Source organism: Onychomys torridus, chromosome 8, assembly GCF_903995425.1.
Source record: "Onychomys torridus chromosome 8, mOncTor1.1, whole genome shotgun sequence".
Taxonomy (NCBI): domain Eukaryota; kingdom Metazoa; phylum Chordata; class Mammalia; order Rodentia; family Cricetidae; genus Onychomys; species Onychomys torridus.
Window position 1 is genome coordinate 56,702,275 of NC_050450.1, and position 26,023 is coordinate 56,728,297.

At 46.8% G+C, this 26,023-nt stretch overlaps 1 protein-coding gene across 3 annotated transcripts in view; it reads left to right on the forward strand.

Annotated features, from left to right (window-relative positions):
* Pik3r5 (phosphoinositide-3-kinase regulatory subunit 5) overlaps positions 1 to 26,023 on the forward strand; it is a 64,274-nt gene that overhangs the window by 23,526 nt on the left and 14,725 nt on the right. For all 3 annotated transcript variants that reach the window (XM_036198020.1, XM_036198022.1, XM_036198021.1), the window contains exons 2-5: positions 16,794 to 16,909; positions 18,984 to 19,084; positions 19,949 to 20,017; positions 20,767 to 20,905. In XM_036198020.1, the coding sequence (XP_036053913.1) occupies positions 16,807 to 16,909; positions 18,984 to 19,084; positions 19,949 to 20,017; positions 20,767 to 20,905 (412 nt within the window). In that variant the 5' untranslated portion in view covers positions 16,794 to 16,806. The remainder of the gene's footprint in view (positions 1 to 16,793; positions 16,910 to 18,983; positions 19,085 to 19,948; positions 20,018 to 20,766; positions 20,906 to 26,023) is intronic.

Sequence of the window (26,023 nt, forward strand, 5' to 3'; positions counted from 1 at the left end):
TAAAATGATTAATTTATTTTTATTTTATGTGCATTGGTGTTTTGCCTGCATATGTCTGTGTGAGGGTGCCAGATCCCCTGGAACTGGAGTTACAGACAGTTGTGAGCTGCCATGTGGGTGCTGGGAATTGAACTCCAGTCCTCTGGAAGAGTAGCCGGTGCTGAGGCATCTCTCCAATCCCTCTGCTTCTCTGGACCCTAGCTCATGGGATGATGGGTCTTCCCACCTCAACTAGCCTAATCTAGTACCTCCCTCAAAGATTTGCCCAAAGGTTTGTTTCTATGGTGATGCTACCTCCTGTCAGGTCAACAATCAACATTAACCATCCTGCATGGGATGCATTTCCTTTGCAATGTATAGATTTAATCTCATGCATTTAAAACATTATTCTGAAGAGGCTTCTGTAGACATCTCCAGACTGTCAGGTAAGCAAACGAAAAAAACTATGCTTATTACTGGAGCAGTTAGGTCAAGATTTCTAGGTGTTCTCTGACAACTGAGGAGAGTTTAGGCATTGGGCTCTGTGAATTCTCATCTTGGCTCTCACTGGCTACAGGTCTTTGAGAAAGTGGCTTCCTCTCTCAGCTGCACGGTTTCTTTGAATGTCAAATGGGGATGGATAACAGCAGCTCTTAAGGATTGTTCCATGTACAAGTGCCTTCTTACTTTGGCACCTAGCAGGAGAGGGGTTCCAGGAGAGATGGCATGCAGCTGCAGCAGTGGTTTATTTAAGCCTAGGAAATGCAAGCATGATACTTTTCGATTACAGAGGAATCCTCAGGCTAAGTTCATTTCTGTTCATGTAGACAAGTACACTTGGATCACACTTGAATAATGCTTTTCATCTTTTTCTTTGCTCTAGGTATTTCCCAGGTCTAAATTTTGACCCATGAGTATAGTCATTGAAGATATACTTAGGGCATACCCACATGATGTGACCCTAGGAAACACTTGTTAAGTGAGAAAACCCAAATGCAAAAGACTATATATCATGTGATTCTGTTTGTATGAAATGCCCATAAAGATGGCAGTAGATTCCTGGTTGCCAGGGGATAGGGAAGTAGGTACAGGGCTTCTTGGTGATTGAAATGTTTAATCATAGGCAATGGTGATGGGTATATGATAGACTGAGTATTCTAAAAACCAGAGTGGACAGTTCACAGTGATGAATTTTTATGTTATTTGAACTATACCTCAATAAAAAGTGAAATTCTACACCAACCTCATGGCAGTGAAAGGATAATATGGCGGGGGGGGGGGGGGGTTATGAATACCTCTAACTTGCAAATGTGACAATTTGGGTGAAATGGACAAGTTACTTATTTCTGCTGAAACTCACACAAGGAGAAATAAATCATCTGAATAGACTTTTGTCTATTAAACAAAGTGAATTAATAACTAGTCGCCTTCCAAAATGGATGCACCAGTGCTATTACTGATAAATTCTAATAAACGTTTAAGGAAAAATGCTAATAGCATACTGAAATCTATTCCAGAAAACAGAAGATGAAGGAGTGTTCCTTAACTTCCTCTTTTAAAAAGGGTCTCACTGTGTAGACCAGGCTGACCCCAGAACTCATCCACAGGGATCCAGCTACCTCAGCCTCCTAAGTGCTAGGATCAAAACTGTGCACCATCATGCCCAGCCTCAACTCATTTTCTGAGGTCAGAATTGCACTAACGCCCAAATCAGAAAGAAGTGCGTAAATCAATGTATTGTATTTTAACTACAAATTCAATTACTCTTAGCTGATAAATAGAAAAGCAGTCATGGTCTGGAGAGGTACTTCAGTTGGCAGAATGCTTTCCTAGCGAGCAAGAAGCCCTGGGTTTAACCCCTAGCACCACGTAACGTAGGTATGGTGGTATAAGCCTGTAATCCTAACACTCAGGAAGTAGAGGCAGGAGAATTAGGAGTTCAAGGTCAACCTTGGCTACCTAGTTGTCTTTAAAAGACAGAACTAGGAAGGTTATAGATCAGTATTCCCCATGCCCATGGCTATAAAAGTCGGCCACAGCTGGAGAGCAACTTTAATCCAACAGTGTGTGAAAGAGTTCTGAATGACAACCAGAAGCACCAGGAGGGTTTTAGTTCAAGTACATGACCTTTATTCAGCATTTGAAAGTCAGCTAGTGCAGTCCATGGCTTCAACAGGCTAGAGAAGAAAAAATCATGATCATATCAGTAGATTCGGGAAATTTTTTTTTTTTTTTTGGCAAAGTTTCACACTCATGCTCTGCAAAATTCACAACAAACTGGGACTAGAGAGACACATCTTCCTAGTGTCTCTAAACAGAGAAGGCGTGTTTACAGAGAACGTGTAGCTAGCATCATACTCAACGTCAAGAAACTAGATACTTCCTTACTAAAATGCTCGCTCTCCACCTCTACTCATGTTTGTACTTTTCTGCCCTAGCTAATGCAAAAACCAAGAAAAGGAAATACAGCGCTTACAGAAAGGGAAGGAAGTCATAACTGGTCTCGTTTGTGGCTGAGAGTATTGTCCCAATGGAATCGTAAAGAATCAACAACAATATCAAAATCTCTTGAACTAACAGCAATGTTGAGGATAGAGTATGTATGTGTGTGTGTGTGTGTGTGTGTGTGTGTGTGTGTGTGTGTATACACTCTTTCTCTCCATATATATATGTCTTTTAAATTTTTTTTAAGTATCATCTACATAGCCACTAAACACAAAGTACTTTGTAGAATCTAATCTGTAAGGAAATAACTCAGTGTATCAGAATCTATATGTGGACACCCCAAAAACCAGTGAAAGAAATCTAAGAAAATAAAAATAAATGGAGAAGCATTCCATGTTTATAGAAAAGAAGCCTAACTATGGTTAGGGTCCATAATAGATTGATGGCATCAGTGAAATCCAAACAAAAATTCAAAGTTGCTTTGCCGATACGGACCAATTTATTCTAAAGTTTGTATGGAAAGGAAAAGACCTAAAGTAGAGAACAGCGTATTAAGGAGAAGAAAGTCAGAGGGTTGCCACTACCGACTTCGAGACATCCCATTATGCTACAGCGTATTGAGGAGAAACAGACAAATGGATCAGTAGAGCAGAGTAGAGAGCCCAGAATCAGCTCCTTCAGATGATTCTAGGTGCATCAAGTTGGAATTTAAAACTGGTTAATGATGATTAACATTCCCACATCCCAGTTACCAAAGGCAAGCTCTGTGTCAAGTCAGACTTGTAATCCAGGTTGTCAGCAATGGTGTTGTCCGGTACCCACACAGCTTGCCCTAACCTGGCCAGATCGCCCTCATATACCACAGTGGGAAACTGATAAATCGACCTTATAGTCGGGGGCATCAATCCACAAACTAGATGTAGAGCTGAGTCTTGGGGTAGTGATGGTGACATTGACACATTTGAGAATGAAATTACTACAGTACAACAGGCAAACAGACCGTGCATTTACCACAGCGAGGACCACCTTTCACCATTTGACTAGCTGGCTCCAGCCCAGGTGTGTGTGATCTTTGCTACAGAAAGCTCATAGCAAGCTTTCCCAGCAGAGATCACAGAGGCGTGTGTGGCCAGAGGGAAGTGGATGTAGGGTAGGTCTGGCACCAGACTGGTCTGGAATTCTGTCAGACCAACACCCGGGACACCATCAACTGTTGAAGGAGGTGATGATGAACGATACCATTTAACTGAGGAGGCAATTGAGGTTCGTGTAGGCTGGTGCATGTAGACACAAGGCAAGCAAGCACTCACACACATTAAAAGAAATAAATCTTTGTTTAAAGAAAGAATTAAGTTTTATATTTTAAAAAAGGAAAAAAATAATTTTTGGGAAATTAACTGAAGTCCTGTTGGAGCCCCATCCTGACAGAAGCACTCAGGAACTCAGCGTTGTTCTCTGTTCCCAACATAGACTATCTCAGTGTGGTTGTCTTCTTGGTGTGGGGAGGAGGCAGAGAGAGAGCCAAAGGCAGGTACCATTTTCATGCTGCCTTCTTAAGGGTGCTTCTCAGGAAGTTTGGGTTCTGACCTGTACCTCTTTCTTTGGCCCCCTAGCTGAGGAAATCAAGGAGGAAGCTGGTCTCCCAGCCAATGTGCCCTCTCTGTGGGTGTCCAAAACTGACTTAGTCAACATCTATCCAGACTGACTCACTGGGGTGTTGTAGTCAGTGTGATTTCCCCTTAGGCCTGAGGAATGTCCCCTATTGCTCATGTGGACATAACATCACGGGTACATAGTAGGGTGTGGCTCTGGTTTGTATGTTCATATCATTGTATAAGGAGAATCAGCCCAGGTCCCATGTCAAGCTGTGAGGTTGGAGCCATTAACGTGGTGAACAGGCCGCTGTGGTCAGAGCTGAACGTCCAGGAATGGGAACAGACAGTTGTAATGCAGTCATTGAGCAGGCAGAGAGGCTGTGGATGGGTAAGGTAGTCACCCACCCCAGCCTGGAGGTCAAACTACCTTAAAGCTATGAGCTGTGGGTCAACAAAAGGCTGAGTGGGTAATGACACTTGTCGGCAAACCCGAAAGCCTGAGTTCAGCCCCAGGACTCACATGATAAGAGGGGAGAACTGACTCTTACAAGTTATCCTCTGCCCTCCACATGTGCCCTGGGGGGTATGCACACCTGTAAACACACACGTGCGTCTATTTTTAAAAAGATACGAATGGGCTGGAGAGATGGCTTAGCAGTTAAGAGCACTGGTTGTCCTTCTAGAGGACCTTGGTTCAATCCCCAGGACCCACAAGACAGCTCACAACCATCTGTAGCTCCAGTTCCAAGAGATTTGATGCCCTGTTCTGGCCTCTTCTGGTACCAGGCACACAAGGGGTACACAGACACACAAGCAGTCAAAACACTCATACTCATATGCATAAAATAAAAACAGAAACAAACAAGTAAGGATATGAATCGTAAACAAGATAGAAGAGTGCATGTTGGGATTAGGTTGAAATGGCGAAAGCAATGTCTCAGGCAGAGACCTGAAGCAGAAGTCTGGGGCTGGCCTGGATGAAGGGCCTGGATCTCTGGGGTCTTGTGAACTATGTCCCAGGGCAGTGAGACACCACAGGAAGATTTTAAGGGGACTGGGAGAAGTCTTCTGATACCCATACAGTTTTGCAGGTCCTGGGATTCCCTGCAGGTGCCTGAATCCCTATGCTTTGAAAGGCCTGTAGACACTCATGCCCATTCCCAGACCATCTCTGTTTTCTCCCAGGTGACCCCCATTTGATTTATTTCTCCACGAATTAATCTTGTCTGCTTTAAAACTTCTTGTAAGTGGAGCCAAAAAGCACCTGTTGTTTTTTTTTTTTTTTGAGCACCTCCATTACACATCATATTTTAGAGTTTCATCCATGTCATTACATGTATTCATGGTTTTTTCATCTTATGTGTATGGCTCAATAACAGAACATTGTATTATAATAGTACATTGTGTAATAGCAAATCATCCCTCTGTTGACGGATCAGTTGGTGTCAGGGGGGAGGTTAGTTTGACTAAAACTTTCTCTACGAATAGTATTGCACAAATCGTTTGTCAACATAGGTTTTCACTTCTTTTGTGGAAAGGAATGGACTAATTAGGTCAAAGGCTAAGTGATGGTTTAGTTTTGTGAAATTGCCAGACTGTTTTTCAACCTTGTACCATTTCACAATTTCATCAACAATGTATGATTGTTCCATATCCTCATCGACTTGGTATTGTTATTTTTTATTTTAGATATTCTAGTGTTGGGTTGTTTCATTGTGGTTTGGAATCTTCATTTTGCTGATGACTAACTGTTCTGACAATATTTTCATGTGTTTATTGCCCACTTGTGTATTTTTTGTTAAGCATGTGTTCTCTTCTGGGATTGGAATCATTTGCTGTGTGCGCGCATGTGTGTGTGTGTGTGTGTGTGTGTGTGTTGTAATATTTCATTCTAGTTTTTTATTTACTTTATAATCTCAAAGAACAGAAGTTTAAAAAGTTTATAAACTCCAGCTTGTCAATATTTTTAAAGGTTTCTTCATTTTTATTTTATGTATGTGAGTGCTTGCCTGCATGTAATGTGAACACACTGTCTGCATGTCTGGTGTCTGCAGAGGCCAGAAAAAGGCATCAGATCCCTGGAATTGGAGTTTGAGTTGTGAACCACCTGATGTGGGTGCTGGGAACTGAACCCAGGTCCTCTGCGAGATCAGCAAGCTCCGTTAACTTCAGAGCTGGGCCTTCTCTTGAGTGCCTGTCTATGACTTTTAAATCCTGGTTTGAGATCTTCCTTGTTCTTGATGTGACAATTTTCTAAATGTACAGGTGGTGTGTGTGTGTGTGTGTGTGTGTGTGTGTGTGTGTGTGTGTGTGTGTGTGTTATGTTGTGTATGTACTTGTCAGTGTGTTTGTGTGCTTGTGGAGGCCAACGTCAGCATTAGGTGGCTTTTCAATTTCTTTCCACCATGGTTTTTGTTTTGTTTTGTTTTGTTTTGTTTTGTTTTGTTTTGTTTTGAGATAGGTCTTTCTCTGAATATGAAACCAATTGATTCACCTGCTTTGGCTGTCCAGTGAGCTTCCAGGGCTCTGCTGTCCATGCTCTCGTGCCTCAGTTATAAATGCTCACCGCTCTGCCCGGCCTTCTGCATGGGTATTGGAGTCTAAACTCAAGCCCTCAGGCTTACACACAGACTCAGCCAACTCTCCAGCCCCAGGACAAGTCCTTTTTAATTAAAACCTGGTCATTGTGGGCATGGTGAGAGTTATGAGGATCTGACTCTTCCTTCAGTCTTACGTTTTACTTGCCTTCTCTGACACATCTCCAACAGGGAAGTGGAGATCCCTGCCATATTACTGCCAGATGGGGGTGGAAGTCCTGGTTCCAAACTCCACCCCACGGATGTTGGGGAGGGCCTTTGTTACTAATGGGTGAAGAGGGAGTCCAGCTTTCTATTAGCCCTCCACCTACTCCTCTCTGACTGGAAGGGGCAGGAGTGCATCATTACTGCTCCAGTGTTGCCATGGTGATGGGAGAAAGGATGACCTCACTACTGCAGGCACCAGTCAGAGTCCAGATCCTGTGCTAGGCTTTCCTTAACACCACCTATTGGGGGATGGGGATGCTTATGATCTGGGGTGGAAGCCCAGGTTCCTCGGCCTACTGACACCATGAGGTGGGAAGGGACTCCTGACCATCCTGAGGATGAAGGACCTGGCTTTCTACTCGGATTCCTCAGTCCTCTGGCAGAGGTCTAGGGCGCCTCTCTGTAGGTGGCAGAGTGGAAGCATAAGCTTTGCCGTCGCCATCACTGGTGACAGGGACACCACACTTGCTCTGTGGAGCTGGGATGGGACGGAGACCCTGTGGCTTGAAGGCTGCCTGTCTTGTTAAGCTGCCCCATTCCGTGTCCTGGGAAAACGTCAGCTTTTCCCATCTGTATGCACTGGCTTTCTAGGTTCCTGGCTCTTCACTGTTGAGTTGAGATGATGTGAGCAAGAAGAAAACCCTGGGGAGTTGTTGCTATGTCATTCTGTGTTCCCAAAGTCCTTGGCTGCTCGGCCTTCTTCTGCCCTTCAGACTCCCTTAGGTTCCTGTTCCATATACTGCCCAGCTGTATATAAGGCTGCTCAGGAAGAGCACAGAAAAGAACCATTTTCTCATTCGAACAGAAGCAACACTATTCTTTGTATGATTAAAAAAGGAGATGTAAAGGTTGGGATGTAGCTCAGCTTGTAGAGGGCTTGCCGAGCATGCAGAGTCCTTCCTGGCTTAATCCTTAGCACCACACAAACCAAGTGTTAATGGTATATGACTGGACTCCTGGTAGAGAAGTAGAGACAGGAAGATCAAAAGTTCATGGTTGGGGGGGGGGACGGGGAGCGAGTATGAAGCCAGCCTGGGCGACATGAAACACTGTCTCAAAACAGAGGTATAAAATAGCAGTTATTATAAAATGTTTAGAGAGGAATATATCTAATTTTTCCTCTTGGAGATAACAGTCATTAATACTCTGACATGTGATTTTGTTAAGATGGAAATACACCTGCACATATAAATTTTGAAACATGGTCTCACCTTGCCACCCTGTTGTTCCAGGCTGGCTTCAAACTTATGGAGCTCCGCCAGCCTCTGCCTCCCCAGTGCTGGGATCAAAGGCATATACCACTATGCCTGGAAAAATACAAATGTTTTAATAAAAGAAAAATTGGAAGAACCATAAGATTCTCTTGGCCACAATTACCAGAAATTCTGCTCCGTAAAGCCAAATAAAAGAAACTCGGCAGTTTATGAGACATTCCAAACCCCTCAAAACAAAATTCCCAGAGCCAGTTGCTTGTCATCTCCTTCTGTCCCCTCTGCCTGTTCTGTTGGGTTCTCTTGTCCTGTGGTCATAGAATGCCTCCATGTCACCATGAGCTCCTGGGTCCTTCATGTCTGTCTTCACAGGATCCCTCATTTCCCTAACCACTAATCTATGAATCCCCAAACGTAGATGTGCGGCTCTCCTCTGGGGTTAACAGGGGTACATTTCTGACAAAGAAGAACTTTCCTTTGTCACCCTCAAATCCTCTTCCTGCTAAGCTTTTCCATCTCAGCAAATGTACTCCACCTCAGTAAAGGAAAACTAAAGGGGATCAGACATTGCACGCATGTGCATACTCATTTGGGCACCTAACCTTAATCAACCATAACTCCAACTCTCCCTAACTTCTATATTTTTTAAAGACTTGGTTTTTATCATTTCAAACTAAGTGTTTGCGTGTGTCTCTGTGGTGGGGTATGTGGCTTTCAGTTTGGAGTACACGCATTTTTCTGTATGCACCCATTTCCCTCTATTTATAGAAACACATATTTCCGATTCTCTGTACGTTTGGAAAGATAACCTCAGTCTCTGAATTCTTCATAGCATAGTAAATGGTCCCTCAGAGTTCTGGAGAGTTCTAGACTGGGCTAAACAGGACTCTGAAATCAGTATCTGTTTCATTAAAAGTTGTAAAAAACTGGGCTGGAAAGATGGCTCAGTGGGTAAGGGAACTTGCTGCCTGATCCCCCCATGGTGGACGGGAGAGAACGGACTCTTACAAGTCATCCTCTGAAGCCCTCTACCCGCAGGCACACAGCCTCGGTATGCACACAGCCTCGGTATGCACACAGCCTCGGTATGCAGACCTCTGCATGTCTAGAAAAGAGTGGGGATGAGTTCCTGCGGACAGCGTGGATAAAGGACGTGGGCTTTGGGAGTTAGACCAACTGTGAATGTACTTCCAGCTCAGGCCATAGGAGCTGTGATAACAGAAACATGAATGAGTCAATGGCTTAACCTGCTTGAGCTGCGGGAATTGTGGGTAACCATGATTATGTCTTCAGGAGATTGTGGTCATCAAATGGAATCAGCAAATGGAACTGTGTAACCTAGTGTGAGACAGAAAAGTCACTCATCCCTCCCTCCCTCCCTCCCTCCCTCCCTCCCTCCCTCCCTCCCTCCCTCTGTCCCTTCCTCCCTCTTTCCCTCCCTCCCTCCCGGCTCCTTCTTGTCTTCCAATTTATCCCTTTCTACTATCTAGACCAGTGGTTCTCAACCTGAGGGTCACAACCCCCTTGGGGATCATATATCTGATACCCTGCATATCAGGTATTTACATTACAATTCATAACAGTAGCAAAATTACAGTGATGAAGTAGCAATGAAAAGTATTTTATGGTTGGGGGTCACCACAACATGAGGAACTGTGTTAAAAAGTTGCAGCATTAGGAAGGTTGAGAACCACTGCTCTAGACTGAAATTCACGATGAATTGACATTCCCATGTAATAGAACATCAATTAATTCTTTTCTTCTACTTGTAGTAAAACGCCCATACCATATAACATACCCCCATACCATATAACATACTGTCTCAACCGTGTTTGGGTCAACTATCCAATAGCCTTAATTTTTTTTTTTTTTTTTTTAAGAACAGGGTCTCAGGCTGGAGAGATGGCTCAGAGGTTAAGAGCACTGACTGCTCTTCCAGAGGTCCTGAGTTCAATTCCCAGCAACCACATGGTGGCTCACAACCATCTGTAATGAGATCTGGTGCCCTCTTCTGGCCTGTAGTCATACATGCTGACACATAATAAAATAAATAAACCTTAAAAAAAAAAAAAAGAACAGGGTCTCATGTACCCCCAGACTAGCCTCAAATTCAGTGGTAGCTGAGAATGACTCTATACTGGTGGTCCTTCTATCTCCACTTTCTAAGTGCTGGGGTTACAGTTGTGCGCCGTCTCGCCTCATTTATGTGGGAGTCACAAGCGCTCTACCAGGGAAGCCCCACATCTACCGGTTCGGCAGTCTTAAGTCCATTCACCCAGTAGTGCCGTCGGTCTTCAGAACTCTTTTCATCTTGTGTCTCTGTACTCATTAAACCACTTCCTATCTCCTTCCCTCAGCCTTCGGCAGCCATAGTCAACTTTCTGTTTTTATGACTGACTGCTCTACCCCACAGGGAGTGCTGTCATGCATTCCGCTATTTGCAACCAACCGGCTTACTTCACCCCAGCATAATGTGCTCAAGATTGGTCGGCATTGTAGTGTGTGTCAGAATTTCCTTCCTTTGAGACTGAATAGTAACACACACACACACACACACACACACACACACACACACACACCTACCTTGCTTATCCATTCAGTCCCATGAATACTTGGGCTGCTCCCACTCTCCAGCAACTGTAACTAATGCCTCTATGCACGTGGACATGCATGAATTTGCTCTCAGTTATCTTGAGTATAAATCCAGATGTAGAGGTGCAGGATCATACAGTCAAGTCTGCTCTTCATCTTTTGAGGAACCCCCTTGTTGTTCTTCTGTGGCTGCTACACTGTTTCACATCCCCAAAGCAGCATCTCACAAGGTCCCGACTTCTTCACATCCTCACATTTACTTTGTTGTTGTTTTTTTCTTTAATAATAGCCATACTAATAGGGGAAGCCTAGTTTTGATTTGCATTTCCATGGTGATCAGTAGTAAAAAGTACCTGATACTATCAGAGTTATTGTGCATGTGGTGGGCATGACGTATGTGTGTGAGATGCACCTGCCTTGGCCCATGGGAGGTCAGAGGACAATTTTGTGAAGCCTCTTTTTCTCTTTTCTCTTTATGTAGGTTCTAGGGATTGAACTGAGGTCACACGCATGTGTGGCAATCACTTTTTACCTAGTGAGCCATCTCACAGGCACCAAAAAACTCCTTTCGGGTGCTTATTAGCCACCTGCATGTTTATCTGGAGAAATATTTATTGCACTCCTTTGTCTGTTGGAAATGAAGGGTGGTGAAGGGGTGAGTGGTAGGAGCGCCTTGCCAGTCTAGAGACTAGCCCTTTATCACTCAAATGACAAGCGAGCCTTCTATGCTGAGGGCATTTTACCCTTGACCACAGCCTTTCATGCAGAGTGGTGGTTCTTAGATCTAATTTAGTTTGGACGCTGAGGTCCAATATGTCCGTGTTTTTCTTTTGTGGCCTGGGATTCTTCAGTGTGTAGTTTCAGTGTTTGAAGGAGACGTGTCCCCCACTGTCTTGTGCATTTGAACGTCTTGATGGAGTTGCTTGGGGAGGCTTAGGTTGTGCAGCCTTGAGGGAGGATGAATGTCACCAGGGGTGGTCTTTGAGATAAAAAAAAAAAATCAAAACTCACCTACTTCTTTCTATTTGTTCTGTTTGCTTGCTGCTCCAGCTGCCTGTCACTTGCTGCCACGCTGTCCACCCTGTTACAGGCTCTAACCCTCTGGAACCCTGTGCCCAAACAAACCCTTCATTCTGTATTGCCTTGGCCACTTTTGTCACAGCGACAGGAGTAACTAATACAGGTGTCATCTCCAGGGAGCCGTCTACAAATCCGGTTTGAGGAAGCTGCAACCCCGGTGTCCAAGAATTTCGCAGTTTTCATTGTTTATGTTGAGGCTTGTGATCCTTTTGTTCATCACTTATATATGATTCTGGACCTTCGTGCCTAATGAGAAGATGTGTGTTTCCATCTAGTGTTGTTTGTTTTTTCCGTCTCTCAGAAGTTTTATTCACGAAAACGGCTTATCTTAAAAGTTTACCATCTTGATTTCTCCTGATGCTGTTAACAACGGGCCTTTTCCCCAGAGCGCATCTGAACTTCAGAACGGGATAATATCGATTTCTATGTTAGTTTTCACCCAATCACATTATCTAGTTCTTTTCATGGTCTCAGCCACTTTTTTTTTTGTTGTTGTCGTTGCTAACCACAGTTTCTCTGAGCATCAGGAAGGGGGTGATGAATGTCACCAGCTCTCCTGGCCGGGCTGCAGTTCTTGAATGACATATGACTTATAAGATCTCACACCTCAGCCACACACTCAGCCAGTAATTATTCAGAATACCCAGCTGAGCAAGAAATGAACTGAAATAAAGAACTTCAGAGTACAAAGGCATGCAATAGTGACCAGCCAACTAGACAAGTCAGACTCTCAGCCGCTGTCCACACAATGCTATTACCATGGTTACTATACCTAACTGTCAAAAATAATTATTTCAGCAACTGTAACCTGCCATAAAATGTTGAATGCAAATCTGAATCTGTAGACAGTATAGGGACAGGACATGAAGAGAGGGCATATGACCACAGATTCAGAAATCACTTTAAAAATGACACGGGAATTTCTGTCTTTGGTAAATAAGAATGATGTCAGAAAACCACAATTCACAAAAGAGACCTTTGAAAACCGGTTCTGGTAACTCTAGGAGAAATTAGAAAAGATTCAAAAATAACTTAAGAGGAAAGAGCTGAGGCAGCTCACTGTTGGCAGGAGGGTGTGATTGCCCATCGGAGCAGAGGCTCAGACTCTAGCTTCAGGCTTCCACTGTCTCTCAGGTCTCCGCAGGGTCACCAGCCCTCTGCACTGGCTCAGAAGAGGAACTTGGACATGGAAGTGGCCACTGTTTAATGTTTCAGCGCTGCCCATCGGGGAGCCTGCCTGGCAGCAGTTCCAGTTTCACAATGGACTCCTCTTAATGAGAGGATCGGGGTTGGACATCAGATACCGAACAAGCCAGGTCTTGCTTTCCAAGCTTTTGAAAAAGATGTCCTCCTGCTGTCTTCCCTTACCCCTTCCCCAGAGTCAATGGGGCTCTGCCCACAAGTTGTCAAGAATGACTGATGTCACCAAGTCGTCAGGTCAAATTGAGCATGCAGGGCCAGGCATTGAGCACAAGGGCTGAGCCGACCCACCAGGCTCTGGAAGATCCCACCCCTTCTCTCATGTCTGTAGTTCACGAAGGGGCTCCTCTACAGGACTTCTGTTGTCTTCCTCAGGCTCCCCAGGCCCGGGATCCAGTAGGTCCCAACTTCAAAAAAAAATTCATTCATTTACATGTCTGGGTGGTTTGTCTGCATGTCTGTCTAATCTGTGTACCATGTGCACGTCTGGTGTCCAGGAGACCAGAAGAGGTTGCTGGATTAGGGTCCAGTATGCCACCATGTTGTAGGGTGTCCTCTCTCTAGCCAATAAGAGTGTCCATTTTCTAGAAGAGGCAGGCTGGGCTGGGCTGCTGGTGTAGACAGACGTCTTTGTCAGGGCTCAAGACGTCAGCAACTAGAAATGTAAACCTCATAAGCAAAATTGTGGTAACCGAGTTTTTCCCATGGAGTAGAGGCATGCATTGGTTTTCTTTCCTGTTTCTTTTTGTTTGTTTGGTCTTCCAACTGCATCTTATTTGCAGAGGGACAATATGCGCAGGGTTAAGATCCTGGACCCCCTGGGTTTGCATTCTGGCTTTGCTACCTCTTAGCTGTGTAAGCTCAGGCAAGTTATTCTGTTCCTCTGTAACACTATTTGCCTATCTTTTTCTCCTGCTGCACTGTTGTCCTGCAGAGGTGGTCCAGCCTTCCATCCCCTACTGCTGGGTTTTCCCACCCTGTCGATGGATGGATGGATGGCTGGGGTAGAGTAACAAAACTGCTTAAGTCCTATTGTCTTTCTGGTGTCCAGACCCCTCCCCACACAGTGGGCTCGCAAGATGTCCCTTCTGCCCCTTCCCGGCTCCCTGCCAGTGCTCCTGATGAATTGGGCACGACTCGGTGGTACCTCACCTGGTACGAGGCTCATATCCTCAGGCCTTCTCTGCAGATCCCTCAAGCCCTTGGTTGGGGTGTGCACCTTCTAAAATGGTCAGTGACCCTTTTTCTCTTCACAATCTTACGGTGGCGAGTGCACACACTGCCGCTCCAGGTCCGTGCCAACAGCACCAGGTCCTTGCAGCCCCTGCACAAGTGGCTTATGGAACTTTAACGATGTATTTAACTTTACATTACGTGTATGTGAGTGCAGGTGCCTGAAGAGGCCAGGCCAGAGGTATTGGATCCCCTTGGAGCTGGGTTTACACAGGTGGTGGAACCGAACTTGGATCCTCTGCAGGAGCAGCAAGTGCTCTTAACTGCTGAGCTACCTCTCCATGGAACTGTAGAATGTAGGACGCTCGGCACTTTATACCCGGGGTCAGGGTTCAGCCACAGCTATGGAGGAAAGGAAGTCCTACCTGCCCACCCCCTGAGCTGTTGAGAACAGTAGCACCTCCCTCTAGCTCTGCCTTGCTCCTGCTGGCCTTGAGCAAGCTCCTTATCCACTCTAGCTTCCATATACCCCTTGTGGAAAGTGAAAGTCCTGCTGGAGTGACTTCCCGGCTCCCTCAGGAACTTGGCCTGGGGTGGATGGTGGGGCAGCTATGAGGACAAAGGCTGGGTTGTGGCATGGCTCTCCGAGGTCATCTGTGTGAAGGTTCCTAGTGTTCTGGCTCCTTCAGCGGGTGCTGTCAGCTCAGAGCTGACAGACAGGTTGAGTAGGGCGCTAGTGTTTGGGCTGTCACTGAGGGCAGGGGCTCATCACAGGTGATAACCCCATGGTCATTCAGCCACACTGGGTACCAGCACAGCCCAAACTGAAAAAGGAGTCATGCACAGGAAACAGCCCTATCTGTCTGGGGGCCAGTGGACTCTGCCTGGTCTGAAGGCAAACATAGCCGTTGTTACAAAAGGGCTTACAGATACTTCAAGGCATCCAGGCATCATCAACGATAATATTCAGGGGCTTGGTCATGAATAGTGAATGAAAGTTCTTCTGAACTCAGTTCGCTGTCCCAGCCTCCAGGGCCATGGGACCTGGGACAGGCTGTGCTCCAGTGTCCTGACATCTGGCTCCAGGGTCTAGGTCCTTGGCAAGCTCATCCCTACACCCAGATCTTGGCAATAATATCTCATTTTTCTGAAATACTCTGCCCCTTACGTAACCCTAGACCTCCCTTTAAATCCCTTCTTTGGAGACCCTAAACAACCTTGTGTAGGCTGATCAGCTGTCCCTCTCCCAACACCATACTCTCTTCATAGCATGTGACATCTTCCAGGAGTCCCTATCATTGTATAGTTGATGGAGGTCAGTGTCTTCCACCCAGGAACAAATGCCTGCTCTGTCCTGGACACACAGTAGGCAGTCAGGAAATGAAAGATGGCATGGGTGCTACTGTGCCATCCCAGTTTCATGATGCATCACTCTCTAGGGGCATCAGTGGGGCAGCTCTCCAAGAGCTTGCTTCAGAGAGAGCTTGTGAGGCAGGAGGATTTGCCTAGGGTGGGGACTCTGGGGTCTGAATGGCCATCTGGATCTGAGGGAGGGAATTCATCCTTCTTTGCATGTCTTTTGCATGGCTCAGTTTGGAGGTTCTGCTTCCTCTTCTGGTTTCCTGGTTGGTCCTTAGATCCCCAGAACTGGTTTCCCAGATGACCTGGCCTGACAGGCTGGGAGAGTGTCAGCAGCGGAATAAAGCCTTGAGAGCACGCAAGTGTGGCAGAGATGGTTGCGTGATACAGATCTCACAATATGCTTGGTCAGAGCACTGGGTCCTCCCCCACAGCCCTTAACAGCCATACCATCACTGTCTCCACTTTACAGATGAGCAAACTGAGGTTTGGGGGAAAGTGCAGGCATTTGCCACAAATCTCATGACCGGCAAAAATCATTGTCCAATCTGGGCCTCACTCTGTTGGATGCCTGCCATGGCTTCTAAAGGACCTGGGGAGCCCTCCCCAGAACCGAGACATGGGGTTGGCTCTAGTGGGGGCTCTCAGTTTCTCTCCTGGTGTTAAGACCCTTTCTGAAGTCCCCTCCTTATGGCCCTCTAGCTGAGCTGCGGGGTCTGCAAAAAGTGCAGAAGAGGGCTATGCAGGGCCCCGGATGGACTGCCAACAAGACGTTAAGGCGGGAAGGTTAAGGCCTCTGAGAGGAGGGTGTGTGGGATGGGACTGGGGGGAATTTGTGAAGACAGAACCCCACCCTTGTCCTAGCCCTAGCACTGGTATTGGGGTGTCCAGCATGTGGAGGAAGACCCTGCAGGACTAGGGAACACACGTCTGGAAATTCACAGGAAAACCCCCACATGCTTTTGATTCCCCCTGGAGGTCCCCTGCCCAGATGTCTGAGGTTTGGCCATTCTCTGGACAGCTCTGTGCATTTGCTGGGTAGTTGGCAATACTCCCTACTGCCTGGTGAGCAGGCATGTCCCATGTCCCCCTTGGTTCCCATTCCAGAACCCTCTTTTCCTCCACCCCAAGCTTTTCTGCCACAGGGGGTAATCTCCTGCTGCACAGATGAACCTTCTGGAAGCTGCCACCTCCCTGTAGGCAGCTGGAAGCCTCCTTACACAAGAGCCCATTGCACCCAAGTGGGCTGTGAGCGTCTGTCACTTTTACTGCCCTGCTGGGTTGAGGGCTCCCCTAGCCTGACGTTCTCCAGGAAGGGAGTCCAACAAGCTGATAGGTGTCTATCCCCCATGCAGGCAATGACTCAGGATGCAGCCAGCAGCCACAACATGCACAGAGGACCGCATCCAGCATGCCCTGGAGCGATGCTTGCATGGACTGAGCCTTGGACACCGTTCTGCACCCTGGTCAGGTAGGTCTGGGAACTGGGAGACATTCCAGATCTGGACGAAGCCTCAGAGGCCAGGTGTGGCAGCCAGCAGATTCTGCTTGCATCCCCGTGTGCCAGGTGAGCCAGTCCCCAAACCTTGCCTGGGCAGGAGGCAAACACAGCCCCTGTTTAAAGTCCTCCATACGAGGCTCTCCTGCTTTTCCTCACAGAATCCTCCTCCCAGCACTGTCTTGTTTTCTTAGCATCTGTGGACACACAGAATGGAACCTGTTAGAAACGCAGCCACTATCTCCAGAAGAGCAGCTGGGACTTCAGACAGCCCTCCCCGGACACCGTTTGCTTTTTCTGAGTCTTTCCGAAGACCCACTCTGCTCTTCCCTAAATAGAACAAAGAGAGAATCTCAGCCAGGCTGCAGGGTGTCTGCAGGCTGAGGTGGTTGTGTCCCTGGAGGCTGGAGCCTAGTTATGAGCATGCCTTGTGCTGCTGAAGGTTTCCTCATGTACTGTCACGTAGCTCCCCCGCTGCTCTGAGATAGACAGCCCCTGCTTCTTGAGCATGCCTGCTTCCTTCCTGCCTCAGGACCTTTGTGCTTGCTGCCTGGCCCTCTTCCCTGGAAACTGGCCCCTTCTTATGCTGGTCTCAGCTCAAGTGTCACCTCTGTGGCCAGTGTTCTCTGTCCTTTGGAGTTAGATAAATTTGGATTAACTCTCACTGTCTGTACAGCCTTGTACATTCCACTTGTCCTAGTGGGACCCCCAATTTCTTGTCTGGATAATGGGGATAATCATGACTAGAAGATGGGAAACTGGGCAGAGAGACTGTATGCAAAGCCCTAGCACCATATTAGCACATATAGGTAGTAAAGAACGCTTTTCCTTCTTTCTTCCTACCCTGGTTTTGATGGAGCCAAAGTTTACATAGAGTTGGGGGCAGGCATCGTTCAATTAAGAAGTATGGAAATATCTGACTTCTGCAAGGCTGTTTTTTCTGTAGTTGGTTTTCCCCCTCCTTTTCCTGCAGTACTGAGTGTCGAATCTAACGTCTCATGCCTTCCAGGCCGGGGCTCGACCACTGACCTAACAACCCCAGTCCTTTTGCAAGTTTTAAACAACAACAACAAAAATATCTATAGGTACATGCATGCACTTCCAGGGGTTTGAAAGGCACTCACATGCCTGAGGAGGCATGGACCCCCAGCTGCATGGAAGGTCAGGTCCCTTCTAGTCCTGCGGCATTCACTCCCCACCCCGACTGATGCAGCCCCGGCCCTGTGGTCACCTCTTTAAGTTTTAGGGGTTTGCCCTTGCTGACTTCAGGGAAACAGAGACCAGCACATTAAGAAAGTCTGGGGAAGTCACAATGACAAGTACTTGGAGCTTTGCAACTTAGTGAATCAAGCTTCCCCTTCCTGGGCTCCACTGCCGAGCAGTCTCGGGAGGCCATGGGACTGTCGCAGACAGTCTTGCTCTTAGGTCTGGGGTGGAGCTCGTCATGGCTCCTGTCTTTAGTCTTCTAGCCGTTTCTACCTCTGGCCCACCTTCCTTGCCTCTGGTAGGAATTGGCACCCACTATAGGAAAGCTGGGTGAAGGGGACAGTGAGACCACTGAGGCACCCGGAGGTGTCGGAGCAGAGTCTCAGCAGGTTCGTTGGCTTCTAAGGGATCCTAGCTCACACCAACAGCCCCCATGGCTAGGGAGCTCCCTGCAGGTCCAGGAGTAAGAAGCAGGTCATTAAGTCTTGTGGGCTTGTCTGTTGTCATCATTGTTATTGCTTTTCAGTATGTCTCACTATCTAGCCCAGGCTAGCCCTGACCTATGTAGCCAACGGTGCCCCCGAACTCATGATCCTGCTGCCTCAGCTTCCCAAACACTGCGGTTACAGGCCTGTGCCACCAGATCTGGCTTTGTTATGTCCTGGTGGAGCTTAGGGGCCTTTAATGATGGCATTTCTCCAAGACTCTCTTTAGAAAGAAATGTTCAGGCACAATTCTCCCACAGCGGGATTCCAGAATAAACCCCCTTCTCTGTAGCCTTTGCCTGTGGTTAGCCAGAGAGAGCGAAACTAACCATTAGCCTAACTTGTCCCCTGTCTAGCTGGACTGTGCCTGAACTGCTGGAGCCTACAGGAGTTGGTCAGCAGGGACCCAGGCCACTTTCTCATCCTCCTGGAACAGATCCTACAGAAGACCCGAGAGGTGAGGGTGACCAGACAATGCTGATCCCAGCTAGGATTGACTGTGTATTGTCAAGACATAGGGTCAGTTCCGAGGCTCCCGGACCATCTGATGGCTTGCTCAGCCTGGGAGCCCATCAGCCATACTTGTGTTTCCTGTCCTGTGTAAACAGGTAGCAGGGGCTGCAAAGGCCCAGGTTCAAGCTCCTTCTTAGGGTACGTGTAGGTTGTAAATCAAGGTATGGACTAGAGGGAGGGAAGGGGTGGAGGTTTGCTGAGCTCCTTTCTTAGAGGGATCCATAGCAATAGTGATAAGGAAGGGAAACTGAGGCCTCCACTGACAGCTCAGTGTGCAGGCTTTTATGAATGCTGAGCTGGGCTGAGGTTCCAGAATGGACTGAGTCCCCAAAATAGACTCTGACTGTTTTATGAAAGATTCTCCTTTAAGTTGTTTGTCTTTTTTTTTTTTTTAAATGCATGACTGAGTTGCAAAGGTGATTTTCTCTCTCGGTCGGTAACCCCTAGAAGAAAGTCCATCACTTAAGTTGATTACTTATCACAGCATTCACGGTCATCATCCTGGTATCAGATTGACTTGGAGCAAGCCAGCTCAAGGGTCACTCCCCGTCCTGAGAGCTCAGCTCCCAAACTCACATGTAAAGGACCCACTGCTATGTAGCCGGGAAGGCGGGGGTGGGGTGGGGGGTGGGGTGGGGGGGGGGTAGGGATTTTTGAAAGGGTTCAAGCATTAGTTGTGAGAGAGAGGGAAATGTCTGAATGAGTCTGCGGGGGTCAGCAAAGAAGAGATGGTGGGCCGTTCCGAATGCCTCCCACCCACAAGCTGCACGGTGGCTGAGAGACCTTGACCTCCCTGTCATCTCCACAGGTCCAAGAGAAAGGCACCTACGACCTCCTGGCCCCGCTGGCTCTGCTCTTCTACTCCACGGTCCTTTGTGTAAGTCCAGCTGGGCCAGGAGTTGAGAGGGAGGGGAGGGAGGAGCAGCCTCCATCCGGGCCACCGGACTCATAGCTCGAAGGATACACAGAGAACGTTGGGAGTGATGACCCCTGAGAAGGGGTTTGACCTTCTGACCCTTCCGTAACTCCACTGTGGGACGCTGCTAGTCACTAGAGATGGTTGCTATGGTGCCCGGCGTCGTGAGGATCTGTGTCACCGCATGGTCACGAGAAATGACATCGGGAGATTTTTATGTCTGCCTCTTCTTTAACCCTAGGGGTCAGCTTGACCGGCTGTGATCAGCCCTGGTTTTCACTAGACTGATGAACCAAATGGCTGCTTGTACACTGAACTCAGTCCGCCCAAAGAGTAGAAATATTTGCCTCTCATGAGGATATTTACATATGAATAGCATATGCACTGAAGATGGTTCCTCAGAATGAGTGATAGCAGGGCCACCACTTGCAGTGACCTCCGAGCTGACAGCTTCTCAGAGAGGCTTCCTCAAGGGATGGATAAAACTGTGGTTCCTTTGATGAAAACAAACCCCGTTGCTATAGAGACACTCTGGGCACCATCTTGTCCATCTGTTGTTCCGTTTTCCCTGATCTTGTCCTGGGGCATCCTGCCCTCGGGGAATGTGTGCCCTTTGTGGGATGTTCCAGAAAGGGGTCAGAAGCTGTCCTGGAAGATAAATGAATTCTTCCTCGCCTAGCTCACTTCGTACTGTCCCATTTCCATCCTAGACACCGCACTTCCCACCGGATTCAGACCTCCTTCTGAAGGCGGCCAGCATCTACCACTGCTTCCTGGCCTGGCCGGTTCCCTACTGCAGCATCTGCCAAGAGCTGCTCACCTTCATTGATGCTGAGCTCAAGGCTCCAGGTGAGGACCGAGGGGGCCAGGGATCACATGACTAGGGTGACTATCTTTTCTGGAACAGTTCTTCACATAGGGCCCACCTCATCCTTACCCACGCCCTGGTAAGGGGCTAACAGTGCCCTCTTCATGGTATACTTAGCCATCATCAGATGGTTGAGCTTGCACAAGCTAAAACAGTCAATGTGGAAGTGGTTGAAGAAAGAATTATTCAGGGAGGGCAGAGCAGCCTCCTGGACCTCTGTTCTCATCAGCCAGGGGCTCTCCAGGGCTGTGCAGCTCACCCAGAGAAGTCTCCAGAATAATGACAAAAGGCCTTTGTTCTGTTTGCCCTGGGAGCAGTTAGCCAGTGGCAAGAATGACTTTCCCAGGGACAGTGCCTGCTGCTGGGAATGAAGGAGCTGGTGGCTGTCCTGACAAGTGTGAACAAGGACTTTGTACTTCCGGGTTCGTTCATATTTAGGATTTGAAAAATAAAGAGTTCTTATGCTTGCTTCAGCAGCACATACACTAAAATCGGAACAAAATGGAAGAGTTCTTGAGAAACTGTGACTGCTGTCTTAAGCCACATTATTATTTTGTGTAGGGGTGGCGGTGCATGTGTGTGCCTTGGTGCGCATATGGGGTCAGAGGACAGCTGGGAGTCGGTTCTCTACCCCCACCATGTGAGTCCTGGGGAGAGAATTCGGGTCATCGGGTTTGGTGGCAAGCAGCCTTTCTTACTGGGCCATGTCAACAGCTGCAAACACTGTTTTTAAAATGAGAATCATAAGAAAGCTGTGACAGAGCAAGAAGAAGAACCAAGTCTGATTTGCTGGGAGACGGCCCCATACCCGAGCCATTCACATTTCTATTCCCAGGAAGTCATCTCAATAGATGCCAGAAAACATTTGCTTAGCACCAACACTCTCTTGATATTCAAAACCTCTCAATGTATGGAAACTATTGCCACAGAAGTATTTTCAATATGGCAACAGCCCAGGTGAACTGCTACAAGCATTTCCATTAAACCCGAGCATCTTTCTGGTTTTCCTTATATGTATTTTGCCTATGCAAAAAGAGACTAGACATATTTCTTCATCTGGAAGAGGTAACATTTTAATTTTATAACACCCAATTGCTTATCCAAGTCTGAGACGATCACCTGGATGAGTAACCCACATCAGGAAAACAAGCAGATTAAGCTTCCCCGTTTGACAGCCCCACCAAGTAGGAAACATCCCTGCCTTTGGGGCCAGAAGTAGGAGTTGCAAGTTTGAGAGCCAGCCTGAGCTACAGAGTGAGATCCTGTTTCAAAAAGAAAGAGATGAAGAAGGGAAGGGAAGGAGAAGGGAAGAAGGGAGGGAGTTAAGGAGGGGGGAGGGGGAACACAAGGGAGACAAAATCTGAAAAATATAGAATGTGAACAACCTACACAGAGGAGTCAGCCATTACTAAAAGACCATTAGTTGAAGAGATGCATTGTGGGGTTGGACCAATATCATAATAACATCAGGTATCATGAAAATAATGTAACCAAATCAATGTAATCAAATAATGTAACAAGACCATTTAAAATGGAACAAAGAAAGCCTATTTGAAATTATAAATATTCTACAGAAGCATTTAATTATTCATTTGCTATGTGATTATTTAAAAAAGAGAAGACAGAAGGAAGTATTTGCATTACCAGGTCTTTAATAATGCTAAAGCTATTAAAATAGCACATACTGGTGTGGAAATAGATGAATAGAACAAAAGGTAATATCTATAAACAAATTAAATATAGGAAAGCTATGATATGGCAAAGAGACACCCTGAAACCAGTAATAAAAGTATCAGGATCATTTTTAAAATGAGTTAAAATTAACCCTAAAAAACATAATCCAGCAGAGTGTTGGTGGTACACACCTTTAATCCCAGCACTCTGGATGCAGAGGCAGGTGGACCTCTGTGAGTTTGAGGCCAACCTGATCTATATAATGAGTTTCAAGACAGTCAGGGTTACCTAGAAGAGACCATGTCTCAAAAAAAAAAAAATCCAAATGAAGCTCCATCTCAAACATAAAATAACTTGCAGATAAGTAAAGATTTAAGCATGGAAAACAAGACAATAAAAATAGCAGACAAAAACAGGGTACATGGACCTGGACTGGAAATGAGCCATCAAACACAGTCCTAGACAAAAGCCACTGAGACCCGTGAGGATCTGGAAGCACAGAAGTGAGGTCTCATGAGTAGAACACGAACGACCAAGTTAAAAAAAATATATTTATAGTGCTAGGAATTATTTTATACCTAGGGAGGTTCTTTTGAGTCAGTTAAAAAATCTGGCAGACACACGAGTGAAAATATTAGCAAGGACATGATTCTTATCATCAAAAAGAACCCTGAGTGGCTGAACAATGCCTACACACTCGGAACAAAGCAGATGCAGTATTAGAGGGGCATGCTCAGATCGCCAGACTTTGGAAAGACTGAAAATAGCAGTATTGATGGGAAAGAGATCTAGTTCAGCTCCAGTATCACCCTTTCATGCTGCTGTTCCATTCCCAGGACTCAATCCAGAAGAATAAGCACAGCTATGCAAAGATTTAGCAGAAAGGATGTTCATTAAATGTGTTCTTCCTAATCACTAGCCAATGCAAAACCCTGAAGAATGACCATAGTTCAGTATATGGTAGCAGAGTCACTTGGTAGAATGCTATTCAATTTTCTAAGATGGGGTCTGGAGAGACGGCTCAGCAATTACCAGCAAATAGCGCTCATGCAGAGGATCTGAATTCAGTTCTCAGAACTCCTATTGGGCAGCTCACAGCCACCTCAACTCCAATTCCAGGGGATCTGTCGCCCTCTTCTGGCCTCCCAGAGCACCTGCACTCACATGTGCACTTTCCCTCACAAAGATGCTATATGCACACAATAAAAAAGTAAAATAAAATCTTTTAAAAATGATACCTAAAAACAGCAACTTAGATCAAAAGATGTTGATTAACTAGCTGACTGAAGAAGTCACCCTCCAATACATTTTACTTTGTAATCCCTTTGCTTTTCCATCGAAATGTTTACCCACTCTGGGTTGTATTTGGTATCAGCGGCATACACAGTAAACACAAGCTGACAGCAGCATTACATCCTATCCCCCGACCCAGGGGTGGTGAAAAGTTCAGGCCTGAAATTTTGTGAATTCCTTTGTTGGGGTCCATGACTGACTTTTCTACACAATCAGCCAATCTGTCTGTGCCTCAACTTCTGCCATCCGTGTCCCTACAACCAGTCAATACAAATAAGTAAAGCAGGTGGGGGGCGCTGGTGAACCCCTATGTCTTCCTATAAGATGGTCCTCTCCTCACAGTAGGTACTTGGGTGGAGAATTAAGAGATCTAAGTCCCCAAGAAGTTACTGCACCCAGAAAGACGTTACAGGCTATCCTCAGTAGGCAATCTGCTAACCTAACTTAACACAGTGTCCTAATGAGCAATCAGCATAAGGTCCATCTCTGTCATGGACCTGTCCTGGCTTCTGGCTGTTGACTGGGGTCCCTTTCCAGGAGGCAAAGCTTTTCTTTCCTTTTGCAGTTTCAAGAGAAAGGATTTAAGTTTCAAATGCCTTGCCAATGCCTCTGTGCACACCAAAGAACTGAATGGCTCCTTTATTTGAAGCTGTCCAGGGAGGTGTTACACAGGGGAGGGACATCACCTCTGCGGCAACTGCTTCCCACTTTCAAGCATAACCATCTGGCCAGCCTTAGTTGGATGCACGCTATGCCTTGAGATGCTTTTGTGGGTTGTTGGTCAGGAACACTGTTCTCATCTGCCCAGCAAACAGATGTGGATAGGCAGGTGGAGGCGAGGCCATGACCCTGGGATAAAAGGATGCTTAAGCTTTGGAGTCAAGAGCCAGGCAGAGGAGCTCTTGGTGATGGAAATGGAGGATGGGCCCTTTGCTTCAAAGCAGGGGGCCCCAGAAGTGGCCACTCATTGCTGAGAGACCTTGGTATTTCCCCAGATTATGAGAGTCTCAGATACACACACACTAAGGATCTGGAAGAAGTCAGATGCCAGGAGCAGGAAGCTCTCACAGAGCTGCCCATTCCTCTGTGGAGGGCAAGCGGAACTGAAATAGGAAACTATGGCCTCTCCTGAGAATCATTTCTAACCAGCTCAAAAGCTCCCACAGGTATAGGCAGGAGAGTATCCAGGTTTGGTGGTGCGTGTTATTGATCCCAGCACTTGAGAAGCAGAGGCAGGAGGATCTCTCTGAGTTAAAGACCAGCCTGGTCTACAGAGTGAGATCCAGGGCAGCCAGAGCTACAGGGAGAAACCCTGTCTTGAAAAACCAAACCAAACAAACAAAACCACACACTTGTGGGTTTTCTCTCTCTACAAGGTAACAGAAGCGGAGCCCAGCAAGTAGTGGGTTAAACAAAGTTACCTTCTTCTGCATGACCTGGAGGCAGGCTTATTAGAGAATATCTTAGTGTGGTTTTGATGGTGCTTATTTCTGCACGACCCTTCCCATGCTCAGTAGGCCTGGCCAGGGGAGGCCATTAGAGGGATAGAGGCCAGGGAGCTTGAGCCCCTGAAGGAGAGGCCAATATCTCTGTGGTCTCTTGGACTTGGTAACAGACCACTGTGATTCCAAATCTTGGCTTGGAGTCTGCTATTCTTCAGCTGCTAGGCCCTTTGGCAAGATGTGAAGCTTACATAAGCCTTGGTTTCCCCATCTGAACAATAGGCACACAGCGCTGCCTGTCTCTCAGGGCAGTCTGTGAAGAGCTGCTTCTGTTGATTTCATCATGCAAGGGACAGTAAACATCCAGATGCTGATACCTTCAGAGACAGGTCCTGTCCAGGTCAAAAGAGAGATAACAAGGGACCCAGAGAGCCAGGCTCTTCCCCAATTAAGTCTCAGAGGCTCAGTTGCTATGGAGACAGCAGCTAGTAGTCTCCATATGTATGGAGGAAGTGGGTGGTTATCAAAGCAGGGCTTCCTATTTTTTCTTGACTCCACCCCCATGGCACCAACCCTGCAGCAGAGCCCCTCAGCTTCAGCCTATGTGTTTATTGGGAGTTGACTCCTTGCTCACGCAGTGATGCAGAATATCATACGTGCCTGCCAAGGACTGATCTGGAATCCTGGCTG